The following is a 26,169-nucleotide window of genomic DNA, read 5'->3' on the forward strand; positions in this document are numbered from 1 at the left end:
CCGCTGCGCAGAAGTCAACCAAACTTCACCCAATAGTGTATTGTATCACAATCTAGTAGTTACATGTGGAAATTTGGTTCTAGGACATTTGATTTGAGCGCAATCCTCAAACTTAGTTAAAAAAAGTTATCTAAGCCTTTTCACAGTGAGATATAGGCGATATGGCCGAGAAATGTAATTTTGATGTTAACTCCCAAACCGCTGCGCAGAAGTCAACCAAACTTCACCCAATAGTGTATTGTATCACAATCTAGTAGTTACATTTAGAAATTTGGTTCTAGGACATTTGGTTTGAGCGCAATCATCAAACTTAGTTAAAAAAAAGTCATTTAAGCCTTTTCACAGTGAGATCTACGCGATATGGCCGAGAAATGTAATTTTGATGTTAACTCCCAAACCGCTGCGCAGAAGTCAACCAAACTTCACCCAATAGTGTATTGTGTCACAATCTAGTAGTTACATTTGGAAATTTGGTTCTAGGACATTTGGTTTGAGCGCAATCATCAAACTTAATTAAAAAAAAAAGTCATTAAAGCCTTTTCACAGTGAGATCTAAGCGATATGGCCGAGAAATGTAATTTTGATGTTAACTCCCAAACCGCTGCGCAGAAGTCAACCAAACTTCACCCAATAGTGTATTGTATCACAATCTAGTAGTTACATTTGGAAATTTGGTTCTAGGACATTTGATTTGAGCGCAATCCTCAAACTTAGTTAAAAAAAGTCATTTAAGCCTTTTCACATTGAGATCTACGCGATATGGCCGAGAAATGTAATTTTGATGTTAACTCCCAAACCGCTAGGCAGAAGTCAACCAAACTTCACCCAATAGTGTATTGTATCAGAATCTAGTAGTTACATTTGGAAATTTGGTTCTAGGACATTTGGTTTGAGCGCAATCCTCAAACTTAGTTAAAAAAAAGTCATTTAAGCCTTTTCACGGTGAGATCTACGCGATATGGCCGAGAAATGTAATTTTAATGTTAACTCCCAAACCGCTGCGCAGAAGTCAACCAAACTTCACCCAATAGTGTATTGTATCACAATCTAGTAGTTACATTAGGAAATTCTGTTCTAGGACATTTGGTTTGAGCGCAATCATCAAACTTAGTTAAAAAAAGTCATTTAAGCCTTTTCACAGTGAGATCAACGCGATATGGCCGAGAAATGTAATTTTGATGTTAACTCCCAAACCGCTGCGCAGAAGTCAACCAAACTTCACCCAATAGTGTATTGTATCACAATCTAGTAGTTACATTTGGAAATTTGGTTCTAGGACATTTGGTTTGAGCGCAATCCGCAAACTTAGTTAAAAAAAAGTCATTTAAGCCTTTTCACAGTGAGATCTACGCGATATGGCCGAGAAATGTAATTTTGATGTTAACTCCCAAACCGCTGCGCAGAAGTCAACCAAACTTCACCCAATAGTGTATTGTATCACAATCTAGTAGTTACATTTGGAAATTTGGTTCTAGGACATTTGGTTTGAGCGCAATCCTCACACTTAGTTTAAAAAAGTCATTTAAGCCTTTTCACAATGAGATTTACGCGATATGGCCGAGAAATGTAAATTTTATGTTAACTCCCAAACCGCTGCGCAGAAGTCAACCAAACTTCACCCAATAGTGTATTGTATCACAATCTAGTAGTTACATTTGGAAATTTGGTTCTAGGACATTTGGTTTGAGCGCAATCATCAAACTTAGTTAAAAAAAGTCATTTAAGCCTTTTCACATTGAGATCTACGCGATATGGCCGAGAAATGTAATTTTGATGTTAACTCACAAACCGCTAGGCAGAAGTCAACCAAACTTCACCCAATAGTGTATTGTATCACAATCTAGTAGTTACATTTGGAAATTTGGTTCTAGGACATTTGGTTTGAGCGCAATGCTCAAACTTAGTTAAAAAAAGTCATTTAAGCATTTTCACAGTGAGATCTACGCGATATGGCCGAGAAATGTAATTTTGATGTTAACTCCCAAACCGCTGCGCAGAAGTCAACCAAACTTCACCCAATAGTGTATTGTATCACAATCTAGTAGTTACATTTGGAAATTTGGTTCTAGGACATTTGGTTTGAGCGCAATCCTCACACTTAGTTAAAAAAAAGTCATTTAAGCCTTTTCACAGTGAGATCTACGCGATATGGCCGAGAAATGTAATTTTGATGTTAACTCCCAAACCGCTGCGCAGAAGTCAACCAAACTTCACCCAATAGTGTATTGTATCACAATCTAGTAGTTACATTTGGAAATTTGGTTCTAGGACATTTGGTTTGAGCGCAATCCTCACACTTAGTTAAAAAAAAAGTCATTTAAGCCTTTTCACAGTGAGATCTACGCGATATGGCCGAGAAATGTAATTTTGATGTTAACTCCCAAACCGCTGCGCAAAAGTCAACCAAACTTCACCCAATAGTGTATTGTATCACAATCTAGTAGTTACATTTGGAAATTTGGTTCTAGGACATTTGGTTTGAGCGCAATCATCAAACTTAGTTAAAAAAAGTCATTTAAGCCTTTTCACATTGAGATCTACGCGATATGGCCGAGAAATGTAATTTTGATGTTAACTCCCAAACCGCTGCGCAGAAGTCAACCAAACTTCACCCAATAGTGTATTGTATCACAATCTAGTAGTTACATTTGGAAATTTTGTTCTAGGACATTTGGTTTGAGCGCAATCCTCAAACTTAGTTAAAAAAAGAGTCATTTAAGCCTTTTCACAGTGAGATCTACGCGATATGGCCGAGAAATGTAATTTTGATGTTAACTCCCAAACCGCTGCGCAGAAGTCAACCAAACTTCACCCAATAGTGTATTGTATCACAATCTGGTAGTTACATTTGGAAATTTGGTTCTAGGACATTTGGTTTGAGCGCAATCCTCACACTTAGTTAAAAAAAAGTCATTTAAGCCTTTTCACGGTGAGATCTACGCGATATGGCCGAGAAATGTAATTTTGATGTTAACTCCCAAACCGCTGCGCAGAAGTCAACCAAACTTCACCCAATAGTGTATTGTATCACAATCTGGTAGTTACATTTGGAAATTTGGTTCTAGGACATTTGGTTTGAGCGCAATCCTCAAACTTAGTTAAAAAAAGTCATTTAAGCCTTTCCACGGTGAGATCTACGCGATATGGCCGAGAAATGTAATTTTGATATTAACTCCCAAACCGCTGCGCAGAAGTCAACCAAACTTCACCCAATCGTGTATTGTATCACAATCTAGTAGTTACATTAGGAAATTCTGTTCTAGGACATTTGGTTTGAGCGCAATCATCAAACTTAGTTAAAAAAAGTCATTTAAGCCTTTTCACAGTGAGATCTACGCGATATGGCCGAGAAATGTAATTTTGATGTTAACTCCCAAACCGCTGCGCAGAAGTCAACCAAACTTCACCCAATAGTGTATTGTATCACAATCTAGTAGTTACATGTGGAAATTTGGTTCTAGGACATTTGATTTGAGCGCAATCCTCAAACTTAGTTAAAAAAAGTTATTTAAGCCTTTTCACAGTGAGATATAGGCGATATGGCCGAGAAATGTAATTTTGATGTTAACTCCCAAACCGCTGCGCAGAAGTCAACCAAACTTCACCCAATAGTGTATTGTATCACAATCTAGTAGTTACATTTGGAAATTTGGTTCTAGGACATTTGGTTTGAGCGCAATCCTCACACTTAGTTAAAAAAAAGTCATTTAAGCCTTTTCACAGTGAGATCTACGCGATATGGCCGAGAAATGTAATTTTGATGTTAACTCCCAAACCGCTGCGCAAAAGTCAACCAAACTTCACCCAATAGTGTATTGTATCACAATCTAGTAGTTACATTTGGAAATTTGGTTCTCGGACATTTGGTTTGAGCGCAATCATCAAACTTAGTTAAAAAAAGTCATTTAAGCCTTTTCACATTGAGATCTACGCGATATGGCCGAGAAATGTAATTTTGATGTTAACTCCCAAACCGCTGCGCAGAAGTCAACCAAACTTCACCCAATAGTGTATTGTATCACAATCTAGTAGTTACATTTGGAAATTTGGTTCTAGGACATTTGGTTTGAGCGCAATCCTCAAACTTAGTTAAAAAAAAGTCATTTAAGCCTTTTCACAGTGAGATCTACGCGATATGGCCGAGAAATGTAATTTTGATGTTAACTCCCATACCGCTGCGCAAGAAGTCAACCAAACTTCACCCAATAGTGTATTGTATCACAATCTAGTAGTTACATTTGGAAATTTGGTTCTAGGACATTTGGTTTGAGCGCAATCATCAAACTTAATTAAAAAAGTCATTTAAGCCTTTTCACAGTGAGATCTATGCGATATGGCAGAGAAATGTAAATTTGATGTTAACTCCCAAACCGCTGTGCAGAAGTCAACCAAACTTCACCCAATAATGTATTGTATCACAATCTAGTAGTAACATTTAGAAATTTGGTGCTAGGACATTTGGTTTGAGCGCAATCATCAAACTTAGTTAAAAAAAGTCATTTAAGCCTTTTCACAGTGAGATCTATGCGATATGGCCGAGAAATGTAATTTTGATGTTAACTCCCAAACCGCTGCGCAGAAGTCAACCAAACTTCACCCAATAGTGTATTGTATCACAATCTAGTAGTTACATTTGGAAATTTGGTTCTAGGACATTTGGTTTGAGCGCAATCATCAAACTTAGTTAAAAAAAGTCATTTAAGCCTTTTCACATTGAGATCTACGCGATATGGCCGAGAAATGTAATTTTGATGTTAACTCCCAAACCGCTGCGCAGAAGTCAACCAAACTTCACCCAATAGTGTATTGTATCACAATCTAGTAGTTACATTTGGAAATTTTGTTCTAGGACATTTGGTTTGAGCGCAATCCTCAAACTTAGTTAAAAAAAGTCATTTAAGCCTTTTCACATTGAGATCTACGCGATATGGCCGAGAAATGTAATTTTGATGTTAACTCCCAAACCGCTGCGCAGAAGTCAACCAAACTTCACCCAATAGTGTATTGTGTCACAATCTAGTAGTTACATTTGGAAATTTGGTTGTAGGACATTTGGTTTGAGCGCAATCATCAAACTTAGTTAAAAAAAAGTCATTAAAGCCTTTTCACAGTGCGATCTAAGCGATATGGCCGAGAAATGTAATTTTGATGTTAACTCCCAAACCGCTGCGCAGAAGTCAACCAAACTTCACCCAATAGTGTATTGTATCACAATCTAGTAGTTACTTTTGGAAATTTGGTTCTAGGACATTTGGTTCGAGCGCAATCATCAAACTTAGTTTAAAAAAGTCATTTAAGCCTTTTCACATTGAGATCTACGCGATATGGCCGAGAAATGTAATTTTTATGTTAACTCCCAAACCGCTAGGCAGAAGTCAACCAAACTTCACCCAATAGTGTATTGTATCACAATCTAGTAGTTACATTTGGAAATTTGGTTCTAGGACATTTGGTTTGAGCGCAATCCTCAAACTTAGTTAAAAAAAGTCATTTAAGCCTTTTCACGGTGAGATCTACGCGATATGGCCGAGAAATGTAATTTTGATATTAACTCCCAAACCGCTGCGCAGAAGTCAACCAAACTTCACCCAATAGTGTATTGTATCACAATCGAGTAGTTACATTAGGAAATTCTGTTCTAGGACATTTGGTTTGAGCGCAATCATCAAACTTAGTTAAAAAAAGTCATTTAAGCCTTTTCACAGTGAGATCTACGCGATATGGCCGAGAAATGTAATTTTGATGTTAACTCCCAAACCGCTGCGCAGAAGTCAACCAAACTTCACCCAATAGTGTATTGTATCACAATCTAGTAGTTACATGTGGAAATTTTTTTCTAGGACATTTGATTTGAGCGCAATCCTCAAACTTAGTTAAAAAAAGTTATTTAAGCCTTTTCACAGTGAGATAAGGCGATATGGCCGAGAAATGTAATTTTGATGTTAACTCCCAAACCGCTGCGCAGAAGTCAACCAAACTTCACCCAATAGTGTATTGTATCACAATCTAGTAGTTACATTTGGAAATTTGGTTCTAGGACATTTGGTTTGAGCGCAATCCTCAAACTTAGTTAAAAAAAGTCATTTAAGCCTTTTCACGGTGAGATCTACGCGATATGGCCGAGAAATGTAATTTTGATATTAACTCCCAAACCGCTGCGCAGAAGTCAACCAAACTTCACCCAATAGTGTATTGTGTCACAATCTAGTAGTTACATTAGGAAATTCTGTTCTAGGACATTTGGTTTGAGCGCAATCATCAAACTTAGTTAAAAAAAGTCATTTAAGCCTTTTCACAGTGAGATCTACGCGATATGGCCGAGAAATGTAATTTTGATGTTAACTCCCAAACCGCTGCGCAGAAGTCAACCAAACTTCACCCAATAGTGTATTGTATCACAATCTAGTAGTTACATGTGGAAATTTTTTTCTAGGACATTTGATTTGAGCGCAATCCTCAAACTTAGTTAAAAAAAGTTATTTAAGCCTTTTCACAGTGAGATAAAGGCGATATGGCCGAGAAATGTAATTTTGATGTTAACTCCCAAACCGCTGCGCAGAAGTCAACCAAACTTCACCCAATAGTGTATTGTATCACAATCTAGTTGTTACATTTGGAAATTTGGTTCTAGGACATTTGGTTTGAGCGCAATCCTCACACATAGTTAAAAAAAGTCATTTAAGCCTTTTCACAGTGAGATTTACGCGATATGGCCGAGAAATGTAATTTTGATGTTAACTCCCAAACCGCTAGGCAGAAGTCAACCAAACTTCACCCAATAGTGTATTGTATCAGAATCTAGTAGTTACATTTGGAAATTTGGTTCTAGGACATTTGGTTTGAGCGCAATCCTCAAACTTAGTTAAAAAAAAGTCATTTAAGCCTTTTCACGGTGAGATCTACGCGATATGGCCGAGAAATGTAATTTTAATGTTAACTCCCAAACCGCTGCGCAGAAGTCAACCAAACTTCACCCAATAGTGTATTGTATCACAATCTAGTAGTTACATTAGGAAATTCTGTTCTAGGACATTTGGTTTGAGCGCAATCATCAAACTTAGTTAAAAAAAGTCATTTAAGCCTTTTCACAGTGAGATCAACGCGATATGGCCGAGAAATGTAATTTTGATGTTAACTCCCAAACCGCTGCGCAGAAGTCAACCAAACTTCACCCAATAGTGTATTGTATCACAATCTAGTAGTTACATGTGGAAATTTGGTTCTAGGACATTTGATTTGAGCGCAATCCTCAAACTTAGTTAAAAAAAGTTATCTAAGCCTTTTCACAGTGAGATATAGGCGATATGGCCGAGAAATGTAATTTTGATGTTAACTCCCAAACCGCTGCGCAGAAGTCAACCAAACTTCACCCAATAGTGTATTGTATCACAATCTAGTAGTTACATTTAGAAATTTGGTTCTAGGACATTTGGTTTGAGCGCAATCATCAAACTTAGTTAAAAAAAAGTCATTTAAGCCTTTTCACAGTGAGATCTACGCGATATGGCCGAGAAATGTAATTTTGATGTTAACTCCCAAACCGCTGCGCAGAAGTCAACCAAACTTCACCCAATAGTGTATTGTGTCACAATCTAGTAGTTACATTTGGAAATTTGGTTCTAGGACATTTGGTTTGAGCGCAATCATCAAACTTAATTAAAAAAAAAAGTCATTAAAGCCTTTTCACAGTGAGATCTAAGCGATATGGCCGAGAAATGTAATTTTGATGTTAACTCCCAAACCGCTGCGCAGAAGTCAACCAAACTTCACCCAATAGTGTATTGTATCACAATCTAGTAGTTACATTTGGAAATTTGGTTCTAGGACATTTGATTTGAGCGCAATCCTCAAACTTAGTTAAAAAAAGTCATTTAAGCCTTTTCACATTGAGATCTACGCGATATGGCCGAGAAATGTAATTTTGATGTTAACTCCCAAACCGCTAGGCAGAAGTCAACCAAACTTCACCCAATAGTGTATTGTATCAGAATCTAGTAGTTACATTTGGAAATTTGGTTCTAGGACATTTGGTTTGAGCGCAATCCTCAAACTTAGTTAAAAAAAAGTCATTTAAGCCTTTTCACGGTGAGATCTACGCGATATGGCCGAGAAATGTAATTTTAATGTTAACTCCCAAACCGCTGCGCAGAAGTCAACCAAACTTCACCCAATAGTGTATTGTATCACAATCTAGTAGTTACATTAGGAAATTCTGTTCTAGGACATTTGGTTTGAGCGCAATCATCAAACTTAGTTAAAAAAAGTCATTTAAGCCTTTTCACAGTGAGATCAACGCGATATGGCCGAGAAATGTAATTTTGATGTTAACTCCCAAACCGCTGCGCAGAAGTCAACCAAACTTCACCCAATAGTGTATTGTATCACAATCTAGTAGTTACATTTGGAAATTTGGTTCTAGGACATTTGGTTTGAGCGCAATCCGCAAACTTAGTTAAAAAAAAGTCATTTAAGCCTTTTCACAGTGAGATCTACGCGATATGGCCGAGAAATGTAATTTTGATGTTAACTCCCAAACCGCTGCGCAGAAGTCAACCAAACTTCACCCAATAGTGTATTGTATCACAATCTAGTAGTTACATTTGGAAATTTGGTTCTAGGACATTTGGTTTGAGCGCAATCCTCACACTTAGTTAAAAAAAGTCATTTAAGCCTTTTCACAATGAGATTTACGCGATATGGCCGAGAAATGTAAATTTTATGTTAACTCCCAAACCGCTGCGCAGAAGTCAACCAAACTTCACCCAATAGTGTATTGTATCACAATCTAGTAGTTACATTTGGAAATTTGGTTCTAGGACATTTGGTTTGAGCGCAATCATCAAACTTAGTTAAAAAAAGTCATTTAAGCCTTTTCACATTGAGATCTACGCGATATGGCCGAGAAATGTAATTTTGATGTTAACTCACAAACCGCTAGGCAGAAGTCAACCAAACTTCACCCAATAGTGTATTGTATCACAATCTAGTAGTTACATTTGGAAATTTGGTTCTAGGACATTTGGTTTGAGCGCAATGCTCAAACTTAGTTAAAAAAAGTCATTTAAGCATTTTCACAGTGAGATCTACGCGATATGGCCGAGAAATGTAATTTTGATGTTAACTCCCAAACCGCTGCGCAGAAGTCAACCAAACTTCACCCAATAGTGTATTGTATCACAATCTAGTAGTTACATTTGGAAATTTGGTTCTAGGACATTTGGTTTGAGCGCAATCCTCACACTTAGTTAAAAAAAAGTCATTTAAGCCTTTTCACAGTGAGATCTACGCGATATGGCCGAGAAATGTAATTTTGATGTTAACTCCCAAACCGCTGCGCAAAAGTCAACCAAACTTCACCCAATAGTGTATTGTATCACAATCTAGTAGTTACATTTGGAAATTTGGTTCTAGGACATTTGGTTTGAGCGCAATCATCAAACTTAGTTAAAAAAAGTCATTTAAGCCTTTTCACATTGAGATCTACGCGATATGGCCGAGAAATGTAATTTTGATGTTAACTCCCAAACCGCTGCGCAGAAGTCAACCAAACTTCACCCAATAGTGTATTGTATCACAATCTAGTAGTTACATTTGGAAATTTTGTTCTAGGACATTTGGTTTGAGCGCAATCCTCAAACTTAGTTAAAAAAAGAGTCATTTAAGCCTTATCACAGTGAGATCTACGCGATATGGCCGAGAAATGTAATTTTGATGTTAACTCCCAAACCGCTGCGCAGAAGTCAACCAAACTTCACCCAATAGTGTATTGTATCACAATCTGGTAGTTACATTTGGAAATTTGGTTCTAGGACATTTGGTTTGAGCGCAATCCTCACACTTAGTTAAAAAAAAGTCATTTAAGCCTTTTCACGGTGAGATCTACGCGATATGGCCGAGAAATGTAATTTTGATGTTAACTCCCAAACCGCTGCGCAGAAGTCAACCAAACTTCACCCAATAGTGTATTGTATCACAATCTGGTAGTTACATTTGGAAATTTGGTTCTAGGACATTTGGTTTGAGCGCAATCCTCAAACTTAGTTAAAAAAAGTCATTTAAGCCTTTCCACGGTGAGATCTACGCGATATGGCCGAGAAATGTAATTTTGATATTAACTCCCAAACCGCTGCGCAGAAGTCAACCAAACTTCACCCAATCGTGTATTGTATCACAATCTAGTAGTTACATTAGGAAATTCTGTTCTAGGACATTTGGTTTGAGCGCAATCATCAAACTTAGTTAAAAAAAGTCATTTAAGCCTTTTCACAGTGAGATCTACGCGATATGGCCGAGAAATGTAATTTTGATGTTAACTCCCAAACCGCTGCGCAGAAGTCAACCAAACTTCACCCAATAGTGTATTGTATCACAATCTAGTAGTTACATGTGGAAATTTGGTTCTAGGACATTTGATTTGAGCGCAATCCTCAAACTTAGTTAAAAAAAGTTATTTAAGCCTTTTCACAGTGAGATATAGGCGATATGGCCGAGAAATGTAATTTTGATGTTAACTCCCAAACCGCTGCGCAGAAGTCAACCAAACTTCACCCAATAGTGTATTGTATCACAATCTAGTAGTTACATTTGGAAATTTGGTTCTAGGACATTTGGTTTGAGCGCAATCCTCACACTTAGTTAAAAAAAAGTCATTTAAGCCTTTTCACAGTGAGATCTACGCGATATGGCCGAGAAATGTAATTTTGATGTTAACTCCCAAACCGCTGCGCAAAAGTAAACCAAACTTCACCCAATAGTGTATTGTATCACAATCTAGTAGTTACATTTGGAAATTTGGTTCTCGGACATTTGGTTTGAGCGCAATCATCAAACTTAGTTAAAAAAAGTCATTTAAGCCTTTTCACATTGAGATCTACGCGATATGGCCGAGAAATGTAATTTTGATGTTAACTCCCAAACCGCTGCGCAGAAGTCAACCAAACTTCACCCAATAGTGTATTGTATCACAATCTAGTAGTTACATTTGGAAATTTGGTTCTAGGACATTTGGTTTGAGCGCAATCCTCAAACTTAGTTAAAAAAAAGTCATTTAAGCCTTTTCACAGTGAGATCTACGCGATATGGCCGAGAAATGTAATTTTGATGTTAACTCCCATACCGCTGCGCAAGAAGTCAACCAAACTTCACCCAATAGTGTATTGTATCACAATCTAGTAGTTACATTTGGAAATTTGGTTCTAGGACATTTGGTTTGAGCGCAATCATCAAACTTAATTAAAAAAGTCATTTAAGCCTTTTCACAGTGAGATCTATGCGATATGGCAGAGAAATGTAAATTTGATGTTAACTCCCAAACCGCTGTGCAGAAGTCAACCAAACTTCACCCAATAATGTATTGTATCACAATCTAGTAGTAACATTTAGAAATTTGGTGCTAGGACATTTGGTTTGAGCGCAATCATCAAACTTAGTTAAAAAAAGTCATTTAAGCCTTTTCACAGTGAGATCTATGCGATATGGCCGAGAAATGTAATTTTGATGTTAACTCCCAAACCGCTGCGCAGAAGTCAACCAAACTTCACCCAATAGTGTATTGTATCACAATCTAGTAGTTACATTTGGAAATTTGGTTCTAGGACATTTGGTTTGAGCGCAATCATCAAACTTAGTTAAAAAAAGTCATTTAAGCCTTTTCACATTGAGATCTACGCGATATGGCCGAGAAATGTAATTTTGATGTTAACTCCCAAACCGCTGCGCAGAAGTCAACCAAACTTCACCCAATAGTGTATTGTATCACAATCTAGTAGTTACATTTGGAAATTTTGTTCTAGGACATTTGGTTTGAGCGCAATCCTCAAACTTAGTTAAAAAAAGTCATTTAAGCCTTTTCACATTGAGATCTACGCGATATGGCCGAGAAATGTAATTTTGATGTTAACTCCCAAACCGCTGCGCAGAAGTCAACCAAACTTCACCCAATAGTGTATTGTGTCACAATCTAGTAGTTACATTTGGAAATTTGGTTGTAGGACATTTGGTTTGAGCGCAATCATCAAACTTAGTTAAAAAAAAGTCATTAAAGCCTTTTCACAGTGCGATCTAAGCGATATGGCCGAGAAATGTAATTTTGATGTTAACTCCCAAACCGCTGCGCAGAAGTCAACCAAACTTCACCCAATAGTGTATTGTATCACAATCTAGTAGTTACTTTTGGAAATTTGGTTCTAGGACATTTGGTTCGAGCGCAATCATCAAACTTAGTTTAAAAAAGTCATTTAAGCCTTTTCACATTGAGATCTACGCGATATGGCCGAGAAATGTAATTTTTATGTTAACTCCCAAACCGCTAGGCAGAAGTCAACCAAACTTCACCCAATAGTGTATTGTATCACAATCTAGTAGTTACATTTGGAAATTTGGTTCTAGGACATTTGGTTTGAGCGCAATCCTCAAACTTAGTTAAAAAAAGTCATTTAAGCCTTTTCACGGTGAGATCTACGCGATATGGCCGAGAAATGTAATTTTGATATTAACTCCCAAACCGCTGCGCAGAAGTCAACCAAACTTCACCCAATAGTGTATTGTATCACAATCGAGTAGTTACATTAGGAAATTCTGTTCTAGGACATTTGGTTTGAGCGCAATCATCAAACTTAGTTAAAAAAAGTCATTTAAGCCTTTTCACAGTGAGATCTACGCGATATGGCCGAGAAATGTAATTTTGATGTTAACTCCCAAACCGCTGCGCAGAAGTCAACCAAACTTCACCCAATAGTGTATTGTATCACAATCTAGTAGTTACATGTGGAAATTTTTTTCTAGGACATTTGATTTGAGCGCAATCATCAAACTTAGTTAAAAAAAGAGTCATTTAAGCCTTTTCACAGTGAGATCTACGCGATATGGCCGAGAAATGTAATTTTGATGTTAACTCCCAAACCGCTGCGCAGAAGTCAACCAAACTTCACCCAATAGTGTATTGTATCACAATCTAGTAGTTACATTTGGAAATTTGGTTCTAGGACATTTGGTTTGAGCGCAATCCTCACACTTAGTTAAAAAAAAGTCATTTAAGCCTTTTCACAGTGAGATCTACGCGATATGGCCGAGAAATGTAATTTTGATGTTAACTCCCAAACCGCTGCGCAAAAGTCAACCAAACTTCACCCAATAGTGTATTGTATCACAATCTAGTAGTTACATTTGGAAATTTGGTTCTAGGACATTTGGTTTGAGCGCAATCATCAAACTTAGTTAAAAAAAGTCATTTAAGCCTTTTCACATTGAGATCTACGCGATATGGCCGAGAAATGTAATTTTGATGTTAACTCCCAAACCGCTGCGCAGAAGTCAACCAAACTTCACCCAATAGTGTATTGTATCACAATCTAGTAGTTACATTTGGAAATTTTGTTCTAGGACATTTGGTTTGAGCGCAATCCTCAAACTTAGTTAAAAAAAGAGTCATTTAAGCCTTTTCACAGTGAGATCTACGCGATATGGCCGAGAAATGTAATTTTGATGTTAACTCCCAAACCGCTGCGCAGAAGTCAACCAAACTTCACCGAATAGTGTATTGTATCACAATCTGGTAGTTACATTTGGAAATTTGGTTCTAGGACATTTGGTTTGAGCGCAATCCTCACACTTAGTTAAAAAAAAGTCATTTAAGCCTTTTCACAGTGAGATCTACGCGATATGGCCGAGAAATGTAATTTTGATGTTAACTCCCAAACCGCTGCGCAAAAGTCAACCAAACTTCACCCAATAGTGTATTGTATCACAATCTAGTAGTTACATTTGGAAATTTGGTTCTAGGACATTTGGTTTGAGCGCAATCATCAAACTTAGTTAAAAAAAGTCATTTAAGCCTTTTCACATTGAGATCTACGCGATATGGCCGAGAAATGTAATTTTGATGTTAACTCCCAAACCGCTGCGCAGAAGTCAACCAAACTTCACCCAATAGTGTATTGTATCACAATCTAGTAGTTACATTTGGAAATTTTGTTCTAGGACATTTGGTTTGAGCGCAATCCTCAAACTTAGTTAAAAAAAGAGTCATTTAAGCCTTTTCACAGTGAGATCTACGCGATATGGCCGAGAAATGTAATTTTGATGTTAACTCCCAAACCGCTGCGCAGAAGTCAACCAAACTTCACCCAATAGTGTATTGTGTCACAATCTAGTAGTTACATTTGGAAATTTGGTTCTAGGACATTTGGTTTGAGCGCAATCATCAAACTTAATTAAAAAAAAAAGTCATTAAAGCCTTTTCACAGTGAGATCTAAGCGATATGGCCGAGAAATGTAATTTTGATGTTAACTCCCAAACCGCTGCGCAGAAGTCAACCAAACTTCACCCAATAGTGTATTGTATCACAATCTAGTAGTTACATTTGGAAATTTGGTTCTAGGACATTTGATTTGAGCGCAATCCTCAAACTTAGTTAAAAAAAGTCATTTAAGCCTTTTCACATTGAGATCTACGCGATATGGCCGAGAAATGTAATTTTGATGTTAACTCCCAAACCGCTAGGCAGAAGTCAACCAAACTTCACCCAATAGTGTATTGTATCAGAATCTAGTAGTTACATTTGGAAATTTGGTTCTAGGACATTTGGTTTGAGCGCAATCCTCAAACTTAGTTAAAAAAAAGTCATTTAAGCCTTTTCACGGTGAGATCTACGCGATATGGCCGAGAAATGTAATTTTAATGTTAACTCCCAAACCGCTGCGCAGAAGTCAACCAAACTTCACCCAATAGTGTATTGTATCACAATCTAGTAGTTACATTAGGAAATTCTGTTCTAGGACATTTGGTTTGAGCGCAATCATCAAACTTAGTTAAAAAAAGTCATTTAAGCCTTTTCACAGTGAGATCAACGCGATATGGCCGAGAAATGTAATTTTGATGTTAACTCCCAAACCGCTGCGCAGAAGTCAACCAAACTTCACCCAATAGTGTATTGTATCACAATCTAGTAGTTACATGTGGAAATTTGGTTCTAGGACATTTGATTTGAGCGCAATCCTCAAACTTAGTTAAAAAAAGTTATTTAAGCCTTTTCACAGTGAGATATAGGCGATATGGCCGAGAAATGTAATTTTGATGTTAACTCCCAAACCGCTGCGCAGAAGTCAACCAAACTTCACCCAATAGTGTATTGTATCACAATCTAGTAGTTACATTTGGAAATTTGGTTCTAGGACATTTGGTTTGAGCGCAATCCTCAAACTTAGTTAAAAAAAAGTCATTTAAGCCTTTTCACAGTGAGATCTACGCGATATGGAAGAGAAATGTAATTTTGATGTTAACTCCCAAACCGCTGCGCAGAAGTCAACCAAACTTCACCCAATAGTGTATTGTATCACAATCTAGTAGTTACATTTGGAAATTTGGTTCTAGGACATTTGGTTTGAGCGCAATCCTCACACTTAGTTAAAAAAAAGTCATTTAAGCCTTTTCACAGTGAGATCTACGCGATATGGCCGAGAAATGTAATTTTGATGTTAACTCCCAAACCGCTGCGCAGAAGTCAACCAAACTTCACCCAATAGTGTATTGTATCACAATCTAGTAGTTACAAGTGGAAATTTGGTTCTAGGACATTTGGTTTGAGCGCAATCCTCAAACTTAGTTAAAAAAAGTCATTTAAGCCTTTTCACAGTGAGATCTGCGCGATATGGCCGAGAAATGTAATTTTGATGTTAACTCCCAAACCGCTGCGCAGAAGTCAACCAAACTTCACCCAATAGTGTATTGTATCACAATCTAGTAGTTACCTTTGGAAATTTGGTTCTAGGACATTTGGTTTGAGCGCAATCCTCAAACTTAGTTAAAAAAAAGTCATTTAAGCCTTTTCACAGTGAGATCTTTGCGATATGGCCGAGAAATGTAATTTTGATGTTAACTCCCAAACCGCTGCGCAGAAGTCAACCAAACTTCACCCAATAGTGTATTATATCACAATCCAGTAGTTATATTTGGAAATTTGGTTCTAGGACATTTGGTTTGAGCGCAATCATCAAACTTAATTAAAAAAGTCATTTAAGCCTTTTCACAGTGAGATCTATGCGATATGGCCGAGAAATGTAATTTTGATGTTAACTCCCAAACCGCTGCGCAGAAGTCAACCAAACTTCACCCAATAGTGTATTGTATCACAATCTAGTAGTTACATTTGGAAATTTGGTTCTAGGACATTTGGTTTGAACGCAATCATCAAACTTAGTTAAAAAAAAGTCATTAAAGCCTTTTCACAGTGAGATCTACGCCATATGGCCGAGAAATGTAATTTTGATGTTAACTCCCAAACCGCTGCGCAGAAGTCAACCAAACTTCACCCAATAGTGTATTATATCACAATCCAGTAGTTACATTTGGAAATTTGGTTCTAGGACATTTGGTTTGAGCGCAATCATCAAACTTAGTTAAAAAAGTCATTTAAGCCTTTTCACAGTGAGATCTATGCGATATGGCCGAGAAATGTAATTTTGATGTTAACTCCCAAACCGCTGCGCAGAAGTCAACCAAACTTCACCCAATAGTGTATTGTATCACAATCTAGTAGTTACATTTGGAAATTTGGTTCTAGGACATTTGGTTTGAACGCAATCATCAAACTTAGTTAAAAAAAAGTCATTAAAGCCTTTTCACAGTGAGATCTACGCCATATGGCCGAGAAATGTAATTTTGATGTTAACTCCCAAACCGCTGCGCAGAAGTCAACCAAACTTCACCCAATAGTGTATTGTATCACAATCTAGTAGTTACATTTGGAAATTTGGTTCTAGGACATTTGGTTTGAGCGCAATCATCAAACTTGGTTAAAAAAAGTCATTTAAGCCTTTTCACTGTGAGATCTACGCGATATGGCCGAGAAATGTAATTTTGATGTTAACTCCCAAACCGCTGCGCAGAAGTCAACCAAACTTCACCCAATAGTGTATTGTATCACAATCTAGTAGTTACATTTGGAAATTTGGTTCTAGGACATTTGATTTGAGCGCAATCCTCAAACTTAGTTAAAAAAAAGTCATTAAAGCCTTTTCACATTGAGATCTACGCGATATGGCCGAGAAATGTAATATTGATGTTAACTCCCAAACCGCTGCGCAGAAGTCAACCAAACTTCACCCAATAGTGTATTGTGTCACAATCTAGTAGTTACATTTGGAAATTTGGTTCTAGGACATTTGGTTTGAGCGCAATCATCAAACTTAGTTAAAAAAAAGTCATTAAAGCCTTTTCACAGTGAGATCTACGCGATATGGCCGAGAAATGTAATTTTTGGTTGTTGAAATGTTGGTATAGTTTTAGTTGCCACTTCTGGGAGATGATTGGATGAAATTTTACCCATCAAAATCAAATTATGAGGTGTGGCACGCCCTCTTTGCTTATTGGCTCTTTGAAAATGGCTTAACAAGTTCAACTTCAAAAGGGATAATGTAAAGTGCACATTTCTAATCAAAAACATAACATTAAAAAAAAAAACAATAAAAGCATGAAATATCCCTGACCAAAAAAGTTAAATAAAATTATATAAATGTGAACACTTTCACAGTCTAGGGCTATGCACATACAGGTGAGGCTAATCAATAACTAAATTTGCCATATACGATGTGTGCATTTTTAGTTATATTTAGGACTAGTTGGTTCAACTTTAAATTACATATTTGCAGTTTTATGTGATGGTCCACATAGTCATCCCCCCCATGTCGATGTCAGTCCCAGAAGTGCAGCTGCGACAGGCCTCGACTCCTGAAGAAATTCAGCAGATGTCAGAATTTTCTAATGTATTGAATGTCTACAACGAGACTATCCATCCTGAGTCAAATATTTGGACTTGTTTTAAATGACAGCATAGAATGTTGGTTGTCGTTGATGTGACATTACCTCAATAATGTGAAGAAATAATAAAGGCAATGATTGTTTTTCTGCAAAGTAATATTTTATTGATGACCAGTGTAATACAATACAAATGATAAACAGGCAATTGATGTACAAAAAAGGACTTCCAGCACAACTAACTCGTTCATCAAAAAAATTGTCCACTGGACACCAACATGAGCCACTTAAGGTCAGTAACTTTTTCCCCTAATACTGGCCAACTGCTCACCATCAGCATTCCCTGAAATGTAAATTTATTGCGTCTTCGGGGAGCTTTAGGGTAAAAAAAAAAAAAAAAAAAAAAAGCACGTAGATAAGTGAGGACGAGAGATGTCTTATTGTTGAGGAACGACACCCCAACCTTCCTCAGAAGTATCTAGAAGAAAATAGATGACAACGGCAAAATGGTATAATAGATTAGCTACGAAAGCATTAAACGAGACACCAGCCGGTGCAAACAGTCTTCCGGAGCACCACACGAACTTGAATGTGTGAATTTTGCTTCACTAAATTGCGCTAACGCTAAACTATTCCTTGTGAGTTTAATGTTGTTAGCAGCTTTATCCATGTCCCGCCTTGCCTCCCCTTCCTGAGACCCAATGCAAGGTATTAGTTTATGGAAGATTATATAGATTCAACATAACTCAACTGGACTTAAGTAAAAAGTTTTTCAAAAAACACACACCAAATTACCAATTTAATACGTACCTTGTCCTCATCCAACCGATTGCCAGCATCCCGTAGCCGCTTGGATTCCGAGCTTCTCGTCTCGTCCCATTATTTTACGAAGCAAGCAAGCAGCAGGAAGGCAGACATTACTTCGTCGATCGAGAAGATCACTGAACTGGCATGTCGATCGACCAATGGGTGAATAGTTCAACACATGTAGTACCGCCCCCTCATTTGAATAACAATTCCACTTGAACGTTGGCACTGACAATGAAATAAGTAAATATATGGCAAAGCGTTTTTATTTATTGATTGACATTCATTTCAATCAATATATTTATTTTTGTATTTATTTCCACATTTATTTTTGCATTTATTCTTACATTTTTAATGTAATTTCTTATTTTTGTATATATATTCATTTTTATTTCTACTTTTATTTAATTAGCTACTTATTTCCAAATTTATTTTTGTATTTATATTTAATTTTTGTATCATATTTCTTATTTTTGTATTTATTTTCGTTTTTATTTTGCTTTTTATTGATTGATTTATTTTTATTTTTATTTTGAATTTTGGCAGCTTTGGTCCTCCATAGCCAGCACGTTGTTAGAAGTTATTGGATGCACAAATAAATATGCCCGTTAAGGCTGAATGTGAAGACACGCAGTCCTTTTTATTTCTCCACGCACGGACGAGAGGTTGCCACCACTGCGCATAAACCTTGTTACACAATCACGCATCAATTCAACAAGCAAATTTTGATCAGGCATAAGCGCGAGAATGTTGCTGTTTTGATCAGGCACATTTATGAGAGCACATGACTCCTCAGCCAATCACATAGTGTGACACGAAGGCCCCCCGAACAGAAATGAGAGTCTGGCTGTGACTCCTCTCGAAATGAACACCCTCCGACTTTCCGCGCATCTTGAGTTTCCATCATTTCCTTCATCTCACTGAGCTGAAGCCTTGCTGTGTAGAGCACTGTTTTATTCGTTAAATATTCAAGTCGTGTCAGCGTTCGTTGACGATTTGTGACCTTATTTAGCCTTGTTGCTAACGAGAATATATCACCGAGAGTGGGAAATGGACAGGAGATCGACATCGGTAGCAGAAAACTCCGAGGAACTTTTTGGCGCAGACGTTGTTCTTCATAGACTGAAAGGTTAGTTCACTTTTGACGCTCATGTATTTACAGTGGCTTGCAGATCACGAGAAATGTTTTTGTGTGTATGATGTGCAAAAGTATTCAACTCTCTGGGGTGGCGTGGCGTGGCTCAGTGGCAGAGTAGTTGTCCCCCAAACCAGAGGTTGTGGGTTCGATTCTCCGCCCTTATGAACTCGTCTAAGTGTCCTTGAGCAAGATACTGAACCCCACGTTGCTCCTGATGCTACGTCACCAGTAGGTAGATTGCGATATAGTGTAAAGCGCTTTGAGCTCCTTGAAAGGTGGAAGAGCGCTATATAAGTATAGACCCTACCCACCGACGTCACAAAATCACGTGATCGCTGTATTGTTCCGCCCCCTTGTCCGTCATTTTGTGTCTATTATCAATGGTCTCAATTGATCGAGCAATTTATAATGCATTTCATGGAAGACCCGGTGCTTTCGGATGCCGTAAACTCACTTGATGCGTTGCATAAAAGGCGTTATGTGGAAAATCTTCAGTTTATCCATTCGCCAGATCCATATTTGATGCCTTAATCGATGTTTTTCGACCCGCTGTCTCCGCCGTATTTGCCTGACATCTGCTAGCTACCCTGATATGTACAACTATCTTGTCCACACAAAATCAGCCTATTCTCACGAAAGTTTGAAAAACTTTAAGAGCTTGGAGGCTTATAAATACTTCGTTGCTGGTTGGGTAAAACAGGTCCTCGTCCACGAAAATCCTGCAGGAATCTATCTTGTGCTTGGAAAGGTGAGTTACGAAATTTTCAATTCAAAATCTTTTGTTCTTGCTAACATCCACTGTCAAGTCTAATGTGTTTCATGTCATTTGTCAATGGAGTTAGGGCTTTTAATGTTTATATGGTTTAGCGATAGCACTCTCACTACATACATACGTGTATGTTGTCGGCGATTAGCCTAGCAATGATCTTAATTGTGGTTGTCAGCCCAAAACCCTCTAAATATATATTAAATGCATCTTACCAGATATAAAATGACTACTACATAATCTGTGGTAATCGTTTGGAGCCCAGTTTTCTCGTCGAATTGCAGCAGCCCATCTCGATCTCTCCTCTCCGGGTCTCTCGGAATCCGGTAGAACTTCAAGTCTCTCCGTCTATCTTCTCTGTTATTGCAACCGACCGCCACACACGCCTTCACCATTTTGATTATTAATGTTAACGAGCAGAAAAACACGCCGTAAATGGGAGGAATGTACGTAGCCGTAACAGGTAAACACGATGTGTTGACGGACAATTGGGCGGCACCAGTCAGGAGGGCGGAGTTGTGACGTCACGTGGGTAGGGTCTGTAACACCATTTACCATCTCCGGAGCCAATATTATAGCATCTATTGCTTGGGTATGTTTCCACCAGTTTTGCACATATATAGACTGATATATATATATATATATATATATATATATATATATATATATATATATATATTTATATTATGGTTGGGACTTTAACACATTAATTTCGATCAATTAATTATAAAGCTTTTAACGCGTTGAATATTTTAGCGCAATTAATTGTTTCCGTTCAAATTGTCCGCATGCGGAACCTTTCTACTCTTGCGTTTCTGGTACGCCGGTAAATCTGACGCACACAAACAAACGCAACAGTATCAGTGATGGAAGACGACGTTTTATTTGGACCGTTGGGGGGTAATTTTTCGTATAAAAAGCGTCTTGATGGGGCAATAGACAAGAGCATCGTTTTGTGCAAGCTGTGCAGAATGGAATTTGCCTATCACCGAAGCAATTCCAGCCTCAAGTACCATCTCAATGCTAAACACATCGGGGCGAGCACAGACTTGGCTAACGCTAGCGTTCACACTCGCGGCAACAAACGCTCCAGCAAGCCTACTCTGGATGAAATGACGGGTTTCCGAGCCATAATAAGTCAGTTTGCATTAGATAAATTATGCAACTCCCTGGCAAAATGGATTGCAAAGGATTGTAGACCACTTTCTGTGGTGGAGGATGGGGGACTTCAGTCCGTGCTACAAATAGCTACATCTGACTCAACTTACGAACGACCATGCCGGAAAACTATGGCAAACAAGATTAAGCTGCTATATGATGACGAAAAGCAGACCAAAGAAGACCTTTTGAAGTCTGTCGAGTGTGTTGCTTTGACGGGAGACCACTGGACTTCTTTGAGCAATTCTAACTATCTCGGAGTGACCGCACATACAATACAAGTGGTCAACAATGAATGGCATTTGGCGTCTTTCGTCCTGACTGTGCAAAAAGCCAACGACAGGCACTATGCGATAAACTGCGCGGACCAGTTTTTTTCGGTAGCTGAGTCCTGGGAGATTGAACGAAAAGTCACAACAATTGGTACGGATTGTGCCAGAAACATGATGGCAGCAGCAAGACAACTACCGTTTCAACACATGCCCTCTGTAGCGCACATTTTGCAAAGAGCTATCCCAGTGTGCCTGGAAAATTGTGGATTTAATGATGTACTGACAAAATGCTGCAAAATAGTAGGTCATTTCAGACATAGCCCAGCCAACACTGTGGAACTGCATCAGGAGCAAAGAGCACTGGATCAGGAGAAGGAGCCCCTAGTCCAAGATGTTTCCACAAGATGGAACTCTACACTGTTCATGATTGGTCGTCTTCTCAAGAACAAAGATGCAGTAAATGCTACCCTGGCCAAACAGAAACACAAGCTGGTCTGCCACAGAGTGGATAAAGCTGGAGAAGTTGGCTGCCATCCTTGAACCATGCAGGTAAACGGAGTAATTTAAATTATTTCTATAATAAATATTGCCTAAATTGGATTTGTGTAATTGCTAACAGAATAATAAAATATATCTTTTTTTTCTTTTTTTTTTTTTTTATGCAGATATGTGACTGAACTATTTGGCGGTGAGACGTATGTGTCCTGTTCTGTGGTGTTGCCTGCCCTTCGATACCTGTACAACACCATGAAGGTCTCAGATGAGGACTCAACCTACATTGTGAGATACAAGACTGCCTTCAGGAAAGATTTGTCTGAGCGCAAAGCTACACTCAACCAAGAATGGCTCAAGCTGGCTACAGTGCTCGACCCATGCTTTAAAGATTTAAAGTGTCTTTCAAGTGAAGAGCGAGAAGTGGTGTGGAGCAAACTTGAGGAGCTTCTGGTGGCAGAATCCAACAAGGCTACTTCAGAGCGCAGGAATGAGCCGCCAAAGACGAGAGACCTCTTGTTCTTTGCTTCAGATTCTGAGTCTGATGACAGTGATGATGGTCATAGTCATGCCCTGAGCCTTTACAGAGCTGAACACTCAGTCAGTGAGACAGACTGCCCACTATCATGGTGGTCAGTTCACGCAGGAGCTCATCCACATGTGTCCAATCTGGCCAAAAAGTATCTAGCAAGTCCCGCCACGTCCGTTCCATGTGAGAGGATTTTCTCACTAGCTGGAAACATTATTCAGAAGAAAAGAGCTGCATTGAGTGCTGAAAATGTAAATAGGCTTATTTGTCTCAGTAACTGGTTAAAGGGTATGACAAAACCTGGGGAAATGCGAAAATTCCATCATTTATCCATCAACGCATGCCTTTTGAATTCATATCGTGCCACTTCGTGTAATTACACACATCGCAACACCAAGAAAATGATAGAAATTAGGTCGATTGTCAAGCTAAAAGGATGCCGGAAATCTAGCATATTGTGTGCGTGACGTCACTATAGGGAAACAATCGGCTCAGTGCTTAGTACTGAATGGCCGCGATGATGGCGAACAATTTTGTTTCTATTTGCAGCAACGAATCTGACGTAACGAACATTCTTCTAATGGTGACGAGGAGAGTTATGAACCTTTCTTTGGTGTTTTGGGTTATCAATTTGAGCCCAAACGAAAGCCAATGCAGCCTAATGAAAGGATCATTGAGGGGAGCAATCACACTGATGAAACACCGGCGGCAACAGAATTACCGAATGGTTTGTTTTGCATTTCTTTTTGTGAAGCTGATACACCGTGACTGCAAAATAAAGTATAGAATAATTATCATTTAATATGCTATCATCGGTTTCGCTCTGCCAACCGACACAAATATGAATGGGATTCGAGGATTTGTTCTATATATTTTACGAGCGATAATTTATACATGTGTCCAGTCCTATATCCAATGCGTGATATGTATTTTATTATAAAAGAGTACTCACTCTGGCCATTTCCCTCCTTTGCTTTGCCTGGGCTGGTAAGGTGGTCTTATCTGAGCCAGTCATCCTCCTCTTTCACCGGGCACCGCATCTGCTTTCAGCAGCAATTTCTTAGCAAAACCTGATTTCATTTGCCCATAGTTCTATTAGCTTTCAGGTGTAAAATGCGCACCACACAAAACAGTGCCGGAGGCTGGGTCTGCAAAATTAGCCCTCTTAGCACTGACGAACTTTACTCAAAGTCCAGCTCTTTTTCTCGCGTTCGGAAACTCATGGGTACTACATTGCGACAAATGGCTATTTGTAAACCACATAGCATGACAGGTTTGAACCATTTTAGCCATTTTTTGATAAAACACGAACGCAACTCTCTCGTCGATGAACAACGATGGCACCTGCCTCGACCTTTTGTTTCCTTGTTATGACGTCTCCGCCCCATTCGGCTGTTTCCGGAACACTTTCGGAAATGTTCGTCATTTTCGATCTATTTTCGATAATTGCTCATTAATGTGATTGATTTTTTGTTAACTTTATCAATATTTGTTATCTTGGTTATATTTGTTATTGATGTCTCACACCCCCTTTGCGTTTTCATACCCTTTAAAGTAGAAGTAACTCCAGAGGTTTTTTCATCTTGGTTGCACTCAATGTTGAATGAGGTTTTTTCATCTTGGTTGCACTAAATGTTGAATGTTAAAAAACTTAATGTTGAAGTTTTACACTTTAATTGTTATTTTCTTGCAGTTTAACTCATTTGCTCCCAAAAACGTATAAATACGTTGTATTTTTAAATGCTGAACTGTCCCGCAAACGTATTTATACTTCTTTTGCGTTTTTTTTTTATTTTTTTTTATAAGAAGCATATATATAGCTTCCGCTGTATCCGAGAAACAAGGAACAACGCTCCAAACCAATTTTAAAGCAATAAAACTGGCCACTGGAGGGCAGTAGCGCATTTTGGAAGACTAGGCAACCCGATTCAACAGCAGTGAACGGCCAGGCAGCATTGTCAGAGCGCTGGCGGCTTGAGCCCAGGCGGCGCTCCGACCGGACAAAACAACGAGAGGACACCTGGGACGCCAGGCGCTGGACGACCGTGCAAAACGAGTGAAATGCAAAAATAATCCATCTTTGTGAGAAAACGATGAGGGAAAAGTTTACACAGCTGACGTGGCGACAACGGCGTCATCTCGGCGACAAACCGTCATCTCTCAGTAGTCGTGTGTGAATAAATTGTTACTTTGCTATCTAAAGCTCTATTTGTCTGGTTGTTCGTGGTATTTTGTAAAAGGAAAACATTATTCAGATGTTTGGAATGTAACTAATGCAAAAAATAGCTTTGTTAAAGTCAAAGTTATGTTTGAAATGTATGCGTTTACAAAAAGCTCATTTTCTCCGTTTTTTCATCAGAAATTGGAAAATTGCTCAAACTAAGCTATTTTCTAATGCTGATTTCTAAAGAATGGAAAAAGATACAAACTTACTTTTTTTTCTGCTGAAAGAAGAGAGTCTAATCTTTCTTTTGGTGGGTTCCAAGTTTATATAGCAAAAGAACATAATTTTCTGTTGGCCTTGCAAAGTCAGTCAAAATCCAGAAAAAACGGCCGGGAGCGAAGGGACTTGCTCTGGTGAAAATGGCTGGGAGTGAAAGAGTTAATTATCAGTGTTTACATTTCACTATTTGATAGAAAATGTCAATATTTTATGCCTTGTAGCTTTTATGTTGTGTACTACGCACTGGAAAGTAGTTACTGTTTACATTTCTAAAGAAAAATGTTTTCAAAGAACATGATGAATAATCAGGGTACCTGAAACACTTCAAACCTGAATAGCTCTATTAGCACTTTCACCAATTGTTTGTTGAATGGCATTACATATTAACAGCAATACATTTGTTGTTAAACTCAAAAAGGCTTTTTATTAAGAACATGATTTGTTTTGTCAATATATAGTTTTCAATTAGAATGCGATTAATTTCGATTAATTACAGACCCTGTAATTAACTCGATTAAAATTTTTAATCGAGTCCCACCATTAATTTTATATATATATATATATATATATATATATATATATATTAGGGCTGTCAAACGATTAAAATTTTTAATCGAGTTAATTATAGCTTAAAAATTAATTAATCGTAATTAATCGCAATTAATCACAATTCAAACCATCTATAAAATATGCCATATTTTTCTGTAAATTATTGTTGGAATGGAAAGATAAGACAAGATGGATATATACATTCAACATACGGTACATAAGGACTGTATTTGTTTATTATAACAATAAATCAACAAGATGGC

The 26,169-nt window shown here is 38.0% G+C and overlaps 2 protein-coding genes across 7 annotated transcripts in view; both read left to right on the forward strand.

The window, feature by feature from the left end:
* Positions 1 to 19,378: 19,378 nt before the first annotated feature.
* The window catches only part of LOC130909582 (uncharacterized), a 148,337-nt gene continuing 141,546 nt past the window's right edge, over positions 19,379 to 26,169 (forward strand). For all 6 annotated transcript variants that reach the window (XM_057826247.1, XM_057826245.1, XM_057826248.1 and 3 more), the window contains exon 1: positions 19,379 to 19,688. Coding sequence is in view for 1 of the 6 variants with exons in the window: in XM_057826251.1 (XP_057682234.1) it covers positions 19,610 to 19,688 (79 nt within the window). In the remaining 5 variants the exon portion in view is untranslated. The remainder of the gene's footprint in view (positions 19,689 to 26,169) is intronic.
* LOC130909583 (zinc finger BED domain-containing protein 4-like) lies at positions 21,191 to 25,771 on the forward strand. Its single transcript, XM_057826252.1, has 2 exons — positions 21,191 to 22,442; positions 22,559 to 25,771. The coding sequence occupies exons 1-2, from the start codon at positions 22,354 to 22,356 to the stop codon at positions 23,379 to 23,381; spliced, it is 912 nt and encodes a 303-aa protein (XP_057682235.1). The 5' UTR covers positions 21,191 to 22,353; the 3' UTR covers positions 23,382 to 25,771.

This window comes from Corythoichthys intestinalis, chromosome 21 (genome assembly GCF_030265065.1).
Source record: "Corythoichthys intestinalis isolate RoL2023-P3 chromosome 21, ASM3026506v1, whole genome shotgun sequence".
Classification (NCBI taxonomy): domain Eukaryota; kingdom Metazoa; phylum Chordata; class Actinopteri; order Syngnathiformes; family Syngnathidae; genus Corythoichthys; species Corythoichthys intestinalis.